Source organism: Drosophila kikkawai, chromosome 2L (assembly GCF_030179895.1).
Source record: "Drosophila kikkawai strain 14028-0561.14 chromosome 2L, DkikHiC1v2, whole genome shotgun sequence".
In the NCBI taxonomy this organism is placed as follows: Eukaryota; Metazoa; Arthropoda; class Insecta; order Diptera; family Drosophilidae; genus Drosophila; species Drosophila kikkawai.
Genome location: NC_091728.1, coordinates 4412999 through 4423908, shown reverse-complemented (window position 1 = coordinate 4423908; position 10910 = coordinate 4412999). Strand labels below are relative to the sequence as shown.

Below are 10910 nucleotides of genomic sequence, written 5' to 3'. Positions count from 1 at the left end.
TATAGTATACTTCTCCCTTTAGCTTTTCAACAAAAAAATGCAGCAAACGCTAACAAAATTCCAAATTAACGTAATGTAATTTGACACTTTAGCTTGTCAAAATCAGTTGAAACTTTTTCCTACCGTTTAATGAATTGAAAGAAAGCACTTTTTTTCCTTTTATCCCAGAGAGACTTTTTTTTAATGAATTTCGCTTCGAGGCAAGTGTCTGGAATGTCGCAGAGTGCGTGATTAAAGCAAATTGATATTGGATATCAAAATGTAAGCCTGACGTTTATTAGACAGTTTTTTAGAGGAGTCGATGGGATGCCAAGTGATATAGCTAGGAATGGTTTTTGAAGTGACTTAGCTCGTGTATGCATTGTTTAAATCGAATGAAGAGACTCAATTTCAAAGCAAACACCTTGAAACAACCTTCCCATCATTGCACCCCTATGTCAGCACTTGGCATCCTATTGAAAATAAGACTGGCGACTCCACGCACACTAGAACTAACCCCTTTTGGTGGCGAAAAACGTGTAGCATAGATTAAGGAGCTGTCCTCGCCTGCATTTCCAAGCGCTTGGCAAATACAAGAAATTCCAACTAAGACCATGCACAGGACTGAGATAAGCGGACGTACGGAGAGCAAACATTACAATTACACTTTTGCGGACAGTTTTGCTATGGCAATTGTGAAATTTATTACGTATACGCAGCGTACCCACCAACTTCGAAAACGTTTCCACCCGTTTCTCTTCTCCAGCGGGAATAACGTAAAGTTTGTGGCGGAAAGGGCGAACTAAGCACGAAGAACGAATTTTCCCCGCTGACAGGTGGAGAAAATGTGCAGCGGAAAAAAAAGAACAACAAACTTTACTCGGGATTTGTTAAGTTTATTTTAACATTTTGATTGCGTTTTGGGGTTTATGCTGATTGCCCGCCCTCTCGTAGGTAAATACAAACTAAGCAGAGCTAGCTTTTACATACCATAAACTATGGTTAGCTTTCAAGATTTCTGAGCTCATTAGGAATATGCTCACACGCATCCTCAAGCACCACAGTTGATCCACAGAGTAGTGTGATTTAAGTATTGGGTTATGTTTCCATTGTCAATTGTGATTTACAGGGGTAACACCACAAAAATGGTAGCAACCTTTAAATCAAGTTACAAATATGAAGCAAATAATTTACCGATAAAAAACACTAAAGCAAAACATTAAACATATCATAAACATGGTTCAAGTCATTATATTGAACACTATTAATAAATATTTAAGACTAGTCCCAACAATTTATACAATGAATATTTTTTATTAAACACTTAAATTGTATTTTTAGGGACTCTTCAAAACTTAATCGTGCTCTTAGCTCGTTATGACCGCTTCAACGTTACGTTAACTGGGCATAGTTACAATTGCCGTTAGAATAAATTAGCCTATTTGCAACGTAAGAGATTTCAGTTAGCCCAACTTAACCAAAAAGCCTCCCCATGGTGTGCTTTCCCATATACCAGGCTCATTATAGTTAACCGCACATTAATGAAATCTCCAAAGAGAGATGTGTGTGATGGGGGGAGGTGGTGTGCTTGGCAGAAAGCAGCTGAAATTTATATGCCACAAGATGCACCCAGCAGGGGGGGGCGGTGGAGATAATCCCAAGCCCCGGGAAGTGAACTGAAGTGAAGACGATGCCAATGACTTGTCCTCTCCTTTCAAAGGGCCTCTGTCTCTGTCTCCGTCACCGCCATCGCCTGCCGTCTGACGCTGATTGATTTGAATAAACGCGTGCATATTTATCAAATTAGCCACAAGCACCGCACAGCGAGACATATCGTCTTGGCCGAGCTGCGGATAGGGGAACTACACACCCATTGAGGCGTATATATATTGTAGTTTCAGGACTCGTTTCCTTGCCCAAAGTGTCATCAACTAATCAAGGACACACGGAGAAAACTATAAGCTAGGTGATTTTACAAACCAGTTAAATATAATTTAATTCAAAGTATACTAAAGCGACTTCATAAACTCTTTTAAAGTACAAAGGATAAGTAAACAAGTATAGGAGAAATTACTAAAGAATTAATTCAACCATAATTTATACAATTGAATTAATATTAAAATAAAATATTTATAAAAAAGAAAGAAAACTAACTGCAACAGATAATACAAATTTTAAAGAGGATTTCCTAAAGAAGGTCGCACCTTTAAAGCATCCCAATTTAGCAGGCAATATTTCACACAAATACATTTCGCTCAGTGCATTGTGAGGGCTTTGCCATTGTAGTCGGGCCCTGGACAGATGAAATGAAGATGAATCTTTTGTGGTCAGCGAAGGCATAAATTTGATCGGAGGCGGGGTGAGCTACTCGAGCGGTGAAAAGTACAAACATCATAATAAATAGGCATATCAAATTGATAAAATGTTCAGCATTCTCGCCTTGATTTTGATTTAAATGCCAGGCCATAAATCAATAAATAAATGAATAAATATTACATCTTTTGTTCTCTGAGATGGCGGCAGTAATAAATAATATCCACCGGAGCAAACTCTTTTAGCAATTCCGCGCTGTCCATTAGCGCCTGGCATAAATAAACAGCCCGAAGTAACCGCCAGCATTGTCCGGCGGCTGACGCCATTAACTCGCATTGTTTAGTCGGAGGGGGGGAAGGGGGAAAAAATAATAATAATAATAATAAAATGGGTTAAGCCTCCTCCTCTTTTCACTCGCACGCAAGTCTCTGACAGAAATTTTAATATTTACTTAGCGCCTTTTAATGCGTTTCCTAAGATTTCCCTTTGCAGTGGCTGGGTTGAGTTTAATAAAAACTTGGGTTAAGTATATTGTTAAAAAGGCGGAAAATAAGATGAAGCGCCCACACAAGGGTTAAGCTGGACACCAGCCAGTGTTGGCCCCATAATTTTGAATAATTCTTTTATTTATTTCTCTCGGCGGCCACAAAAGAGGAACAACAATAAAAAGAGGCCCATGGGACAGCGGAATGGAAGTTCCTTTGATGGGCATTGCATTATATTTTCATTAAAACCCATAATATTTAATGGTCTTTTAGGAGCACCAAACTGTTGAAGCCTTTTCCGTCTAATTAAACGGGCAAGTTAATATATGTAACAAGAAAATAATGACTAGCTTTAAGGGCAGATGTTGAATTACCCCATCTAAATCTTTATTCTGGGTGATAGGGGGTAGTATTTCCTTATATGCTATTTACGATTGTAAAAAAAACCTAAGAAATATAGTCAAGCATCAAATAATAAGTATAGAAATTACATTGAGCACTCAAAAATAATGTAAAGTTATGCTGACGAAACAATTAATGGGGTCACGGCGCGGTGGCGTATACGTAATGCCAATAAAACTTACAAGCCACATACACACACACACGCACATACATACAAAACTACAGGCGAAATAAAGGGAAATACCAAAAATGCCATTTTATTGAAATTTATGGCAAAAGTTTTGCCCACTTTCCCTTCTAGTCGCAGCCTTCCACCATATATTTCAATTAGTTTCAATTTGGCTAAAAAGCCAAACACTCACACAAACATATATATATATAGTGGTATGTGTTTTTTGAAAAAGCCAAAACAAGCTTTTCAATTGTAGAATCAATTTTTGATCACCACAAATACTGGATGAATGAGGATTATTGTGTAGGCTCTCAAAAATGATAATAAAAATAATAATCGAATATTACGCATACGCACCATGTGCGCGGCAAAGGCAATCCCTTTGTTGTTTACACAGCCAGAACCAGAAAAGTATATATAAATATATATGTATATGTATATAGAATGCACGTATGCGAGTATCTATGTCACATGGCAACATCCGATGAGGATTCAGAGAGACGGCCAGCTGCATTGGCCATCGGAACGGAAATGAGAACTCAACGCAGCGGAAATTTAATAACGACCAACAATTTAGCCAGAACGAGGGGAAACAGAGTGGCGAGGACCGAGGGCCACAAGATCGTTGGCAGGACGAAAAGGACATATTTATGCGGCCATTTTGACTGACCGCATAACTGTGCGGCAGTCAACCCATCTCCGAGCTCCCAGCATCAAGTATCCGCCATCGAGACCAGCTGCGACCACGCCCTCCAATTGTTGTTCATTGACAAATGACCATTTCATATGTGAAATGGCAATTCAATTGATTTCTCTGCGCAAACCGTTTGCAATTGAAATGAAAATAGTTCAAATATGTTCGAGCCATCGGTTGCCGGCCGTTTCCCGCCCAGCCCGACTTTGGCCCCAGTAATGAGAAGTATTTCATAAAGCCTGCAGTCCCATTCCCAATGCCGGCCACATAAATTGCTTCATGTTTGGGCGAGAAAAACTGACAACAAATTGTCAATAACAATGGTCGGAGGCGGAGGCAGGCAGGTCGGTGAGGAAATGTTGAAAGCCAAAATGGAGACTTTGTATTGGAATTTATTGCCTAGAACAGTTCAAGCATGTCAACGGGCATAATAATAAATTTTACAGTTTAATTTGACATGAAGTACAATGCGCTTGATGAATCAAAGATAATGTCAACGATATTGCAAAGCCATTAATTAATTGAGAAGCTAAACGTTTGTTACGTAGCTTTTTATCATAGCCTTAATACATGAAAGTTCAAAAAAGGAATTTGCTTAAGAAGCAAGTTATAATATTTTCAAAAAAACACCCTAAGTTAAAGTAAAGGAATTTATTTGATTTATTTCTTCACTTTATTAACGCACAAAATTAATTGTTTGCTTATCAACAAGAACGCATCGTGCGAGGGCAATTTCCTATCAAATTAATTTCCCTAATCAGCAGTCGAGCAAGTCACCATGTTAACTTTTATTTTTGTCGCCAAGCGCACGCATGTCAACCTTCCCTTCGGGGTGACACTCCTTCGCATCGCCCGGAATCAAGTTTATTAAATGCCTGCTGCCTGGGCTCAATTATCTTCTTGACATTCTTTTTTGAAGCCGGTTGTGCTTTGTAATTCATCCAGCTCGGAGCTCCGAACTGCGACGCTGATATGTGGACGACTTCTGAGATGACTGCCAGCTGTGTTTGTCAGATAACAAAGGAGCTCAACTCTGGGCCATCCTTTCGCCATTGTTCATTTCAATGGCAGAGATTCGAGGGGACAGATATTTCCATGCGGATTCTCTGGAAATTAAGTTATGCAGATGAGAGCTGTTATAAAGTGTTGGCATAAGTTGTTCATAAAAATATGAGAAGTGGGAAACCCCCGAATTTGATTTAATTTGCGCCGAGCAATTACAATTCACACGACGAGAAGTTCTCCACTCGAAGCAGCTGAAAGTTCTATCTGGACAAAGCTTAAGCCAAAAAGTAAATTTTCCATTATTATTTTTAATTTAAACGAACTGACAGTCACTCGGATTGCCGCTCCCCTTCGGTCCGAATTCGCACGGGACCACAACATAAAGGACATTTGCATAACAAAAGGCTTTCCCAGTTGCTGCACAATGCAAACATTGCTTAGTCGATTCTTAAATTTCAATTAAAATCCAATTTATATAAAGACAAAGCGGCAAAAATGGGTTTTGTGTATATCGTGTATGTATATCCCCTTTGCTAAATGAATAATAACTTTAGAATGGAGTTAAAAGTGATTGAGACTGTCAATGTGGAATAATACATTTATTCCTTGAACGACAGCAGATGCAGAGGGATTTTCTTTAGAATTGGACTGCAGCTTTTAAAGGAATATAATATATAAAAACATGTGCTTTAAATATTCGCCATTAAAAATGTTCATAAAAGTATACAATACACTTAATTAATATAAACCCTTTATTGTGATCTCTTTACAAAGCCCTCCTTTGCCTCTTTCTCTTGAACTCGAACCTTTGTACCAACTGCAATCTTTGATCCATCTGCTCATAATACCCATTCCGATCCAACTTCTGAGCCAGTTCTCTGAACGATTCTCGATCCTCCCAGTGAAGGCTATACAAAAGGTCAACCATTGCCATGTAGAATTGCTCCCTTAACTTCATTAGAGCATCCATAGAATTTTGGCAGGTCCAGCGAAGCTCGCGCATTCCGTCGGTCAACTCACAGCTTGGTATTAGAAACAGGCTTCTTTCACACGTTTGTCCACCGTATTTAATGAAATAGTCCTTAAAGTTTTCCAGGATCCTGTAGAACTTTTGTTCATAAAAATCTAGGTCCATAATGCCATCATAGAGTTGCTCCAGATACATGTTACATCTCCTTAGACCTTTTGTTTGAAAACATCCCAGCCTAATGGTTCGCAAATAGGTTCTATTAGCACTCAGCATATCGTCAAGGGATTTGGCCTTTTCACAGCCCCGCTTTAGCTTGAAGTAAGCCGGTTCTAACAAGTCCGTAAGCAGGTAATTCTTCAAAACACTCATTGCATCTAGAATAAGACTAAAAAGGACGTCTAGAAGCTGGTCCACTTGGTATATGCAATCGAAAAGCTTGACTTTGGTGCGTTCCTTGAAATGCAAATCGCGCCGGGCTATCATTTCGGTGAGCACATAGTTGGCATAATGGAATTTCCACAAGCCGGGATATATGGCCTCGTACTCCTTGATGTCCTCACCCAGAAGAGCTCTCCAATAGTCTGGCAACCTCAAGCGGAGCAGAAAACAGGACCAGCATTTGCTTCCCTGGCCTGAGCTTCTATCAACATATATGTCGGCGCTCTGACTGGGTAGCAAATGTTGTAGCATGATATTGAACAATTTAATGTTAAATGCAGAAGCCGGTTCCCTAAGAAGACCCTCCAGTTCCTGCATTAGCTCCCTGTAAAAATACATATCCGTGATCATCAAGTACTTGTGCATCTGATAGAAAAGGTCCTCTGGCGGAATGTTCATGTTTCGCAGAAACCTCAGGACCTTGCCAGAGACATCCGAGTGCAGTTTCTGGAGGAAGTCGAAGAGGGGTTCCTGATCCCCGTGCAGGTAGAAATGAGTAAGCAGATGAAGCAGCTTGGAGTTCAGCTCTGTGCTATTCAGTTGAGTCTCCACATTGCGGTTCAAATACTTTTTAGAGTAGGCCACCGTTTTACCCACACTGATCATCGTTTCGGCGAGCTGACTATTGAACAATTTGGAGAACGGTGCTGCCAGTCGATAGCTTTGCTGCCAAAAGTCTTCTGGAGCCAAGATCAAGCTGCGCTCGATGATAAACTCATCGTTATCCGAGGCAGTGAGCTGACCCGACGATAGCCAGCAAGCGAGTCTTGAAACCAGGGGCTTGCTAGCTTCCGACAGCCACATCTGAAGTAATCTATAGTGTTCTCCAGTTCTTTGACCCGATTCCGCGTAAAGCGAAACGATTATGGCCTGGCTCCGATCACGGTTGATCTTGGTAAGCACCTCCAGAAGCCACTGAAGAAGCAACTGATATTTCCTAGTCTGCCAGTACAGGCAGATTACGCTGCAGGGCTGGTTCTTCCTTCGGTCGAGGAAATCCCGGAAGGTCTTTAGCGTCTTTCGCAAGGCTCGAGCGAGGTGAAGACCTGTGTCTCCCCGCTGCTCAAGCCTCTTCAGCTGATCTTTCAGCGAGCGATACAGGTAACCCAAGAGACCCAGAGTCAGCAGGAGGTAGGACTCACCTACGCTCTCCTGGTGATGTGGCGAGCGTATTCGCAGCCGACCAGTTACGGACGAGGCCTTCAGGTGCGGCGACTCCTGGCCCAACATGCCACTCAGGGCATCCCTGAACCTTGAATCTTTGGACATGGGATACTGGTTACTGGTACCCTCATCATCTCTTAATTGGTGGCACAAGGATTCGTAGGCACTCATTTCTTCGGGGCTGAGGAGCAGGTTCAGCTGGTACTTTCCCACCTCGGCCACCCATTCGGAGTAGCTTATATTTCTGGGTAGTCCTCTTTTAATTTGTTGCAGGATATTGACTAATCGCAACTGAATCGATCGAGCCCGAAACGGCAACTGGTGGCTCGGGTTACTTAGGCCAATGATCTCGAATAATTGGTTGACTTGCTCGTAGAAATTCGGGGCTTGGACACTCTTGTAGGCGGGATTTGATTTGAAGAGTTGAACAACAACTCGCGGAGCTATTATGATGTGGTTTTGGTGTTCCCAATGAACCTTTTTCGGTAGAGAAGCTACCGAATGGCTTACCTCTTTTATTAATTTTCCATGTTCAAAATTATCCGGGTGGTTTTCCAAGGGGATTTTGACATCTTTGACAATTTCTTCAGGAAATTTAGGTTCTGGTTGACTTTTTACGCTCAAGACCGACAAAGATTGATTAATTTTCTTTAAAAATGTTGTCTTAATATTACTAACAGTTTGGGATGAATGCATTTCCTGTTTAGATTTTTCATTTTCCACCACAGGGGAGGGTTCTTTGATAAGTAAATTAGTTTCGAATTGCTGTCTAGGAGCTTTGATGATTTCTGAATTGGCTTTTTGATTTTCTAAATATTGAACATCTTCAATTTCCGTATCATATTCCTCGTCCAAAAAAGAATTATTAGAATTTACAGAGGAGTTATGGTTGCATGTATGAAAAGATATGGGTGTTCTATGGGAAAGGTCTCCGAGGCCATCGTTCTTCAAAGTATATTTACCAATTGATTTCTTTTTAACCAAATCGTAATTTAGAATATATTTGTCAACGCCAATGTCAGGGTCATCGGAAGAAATGGTATATTTACCAGTCTTTTTAGATAGAACATCGATATCATTAGCTGGAATATTCAAGGAATCCGACAGATTGGCATAGGTATGTACAGGTACTTTTCCATCATCTGTGTCTTTTAGTTCTATTAAACGTTTGTCAATTGCTTGTGGTTTGTAAATATGAAAATCTTTGGAATTTTGTAGATCGGATTTTTCAATTTTCTGCAGGCTATCAATCTCAGAAAGTCCCTTTTGGCATAGGCATTCCTCCATCCTTTTATAATCTTCAATTTTCATCTGATTGTTTTTGTTATTTGTTATACTACATGTGCTTTCTTTAAAGCAATCAAACCTTGGACTAGCAATTGTAAAGATTGCCCTTGTTTGCAATTTTCTAGAATCGGTTTTGAAGCTCTCTCGCAAGCTTTGAACTTGTAAGCTATTCGATACTTCCAATTTTTTGCTGGATTTAAGTTTTAGGCGGTCGGAATCAAAGAGTTCATAAAATAGCGTCATGTACTGACATCGCTTGGCCTCATTTGGCTCGATATCCTTCAGCTGCTTGTACAGCTGGATCAACCTGTTACTCCTAGCTTCAATCAGGACTCTCTCCTTAGCATTCGCTCCTTGGCTTAACTGCTCGAATCTCAGCCGGAAATTGGCGAGTAGAACACTTTCAGAGTAACCGCCCAAAGGTGGAGACTGTTGCTCTAAGATCTTCGTGGACTTGCACACGTCATGGGTTAAATTATCCATACAAATGCTCAGCTCACTGACATCCATCACCAGATCGTTATCCACATCCTTGTTGGAATTAAGCCATGGGAATCCCTGTTCCATATCGGGTTTTAGCAAAACTCTGGAGGATCAGCAGAAGAATACTCGTTAGAAAAGTTGTCTCATTCGATTGAAATCTCTTACCATTAAAAAACAAAATCGTATCAATGTATGTAACTTGAAATTCTACCAAAAACTGACTAGTTTTTCAGTGCTAGTATATGCAAACGAATTATATTTCGTTCTTGGTTGCCCCTGCATGTGCCACGGACCAACCATTCACAATAATTAACCCATAAATCTGTCGCAAGATTGTCGACAAGTACAAAACTGAACCAAGCCATTCAGCAAAAATTGCGGCGACGCCTTTGCACCTTTTGCAGGAACAAGAGCATTGCGAACATCCTATGAACAGGAGTTGTAGCCGCCGCAGCCTCCGCAACCTATGCAGCTCCCCGCCAACTTTCCATTCATTACATGGCTCTCAACGCGCCGCGAATCTCGAGTGGCTGTGGATGTGAAGGTGCGGGAAATGTATGACGCTACTTTTAACCTCAGACCGTAAAAAGTTTTGCTGCAGCAAAGGGAAACTATGCAAAGATAAGTGAAAAAGATTATATATGCATTGTACTAAAATTTACCGCCGACATGAGTGAGGCAGTTGAGCGAGCTCGGGGGGGAGCTGCCCCGTTGCCCAATTTTCTTTCGCACAAAATGGCACAAAATTTACGTGCAGGCAAGTCAAATGTAACGGAACAGGAACCGGAAACAGCCATTTAAAAAGGCAGCTCAGCAGGCAGAGAAGGACAGGCACAGAAAAAAAAGTGATCAAAATGAACTCAACTTCCTTTTTTTTTTGGCAACAGGCCTTTTCCATCCTGAATGGAATCGCAAATGGCAACTGCAACAGGGTTTCGGGTCAAGCGGAGAACATTTATTTCCATTCCAACATTCGTGTGAGGAAAATTGGTTGCGGCAACCTGACAACCAAAGTGATTTCCTTAAATAATGCGAGAACTATTGTTCAGTCATCCCTTTAGGAGAAGGGAAAATAGGTAACCTATTTCATTCATTCATAACCATAGTTTAGAAGCTAACTAGGCGTTATTTTTAGTAGCACAGATTAACAAGAGATTTAATTCATTTGACCCCAGGAATGACTGTCTTAGTCAGGAATATAAGCCTCTGATATCAATTCAACTTCGATTCGCAAAGCCTCTGTAATCGCACAGCCAGGCATTACAGCCACTGTCTTGGAGTCAAACATTTTCCATACCATTTAATGTTTAACCCACTTTTCGGTCTATCTCAGTATTAACTCCCACTCTAAGCACCCGGCAAACTCAATGGACAGTGCACAATGGGCGCCCCGACAATCCCTAACTAAGCTGCCCCTCCCTGGGGGAACTATAGCTACGGACTCACTTATGTTGTAGTTACCGATTCATGTGCATGTTGAACAAACGACTTCAGTGAACAATGCAAATAATTGTCAAA

At 40.9% G+C, this 10910-nt stretch overlaps 1 protein-coding gene across 1 annotated transcript; it reads right to left on the bottom strand.

The window, feature by feature from the left end:
* Nucleotides 1–5782: 5782 nt before the first annotated feature.
* Nucleotides 5783–9631, bottom strand: t-Grip91 (testis-specific gamma-tubulin ring protein 91). The gene is made up of 2 exons (XM_041776059.2): nucleotides 9558–9631; nucleotides 5783–9495 (listed from the first exon to the last, which is right to left on the bottom strand). Exon 2 carries the CDS (start codon nucleotides 9474–9476, stop codon nucleotides 5817–5819), a length of 3660 nt encoding a protein of 1219 aa, XP_041631993.1. The 5' UTR covers nucleotides 9477–9495; nucleotides 9558–9631; the 3' UTR covers nucleotides 5783–5816.
* Nucleotides 9632–10910: the final 1279 nt, after the last annotated feature.

What these genes read in the sequence shown, in the direction of transcription:
- t-Grip91 (XM_041776059.2), bottom strand. Translation starts at nt 9,476, where the DNA reads ATGGAACAGGGATTCCCATGGCTTAATTCCAACAAGGATGTGGATAAC.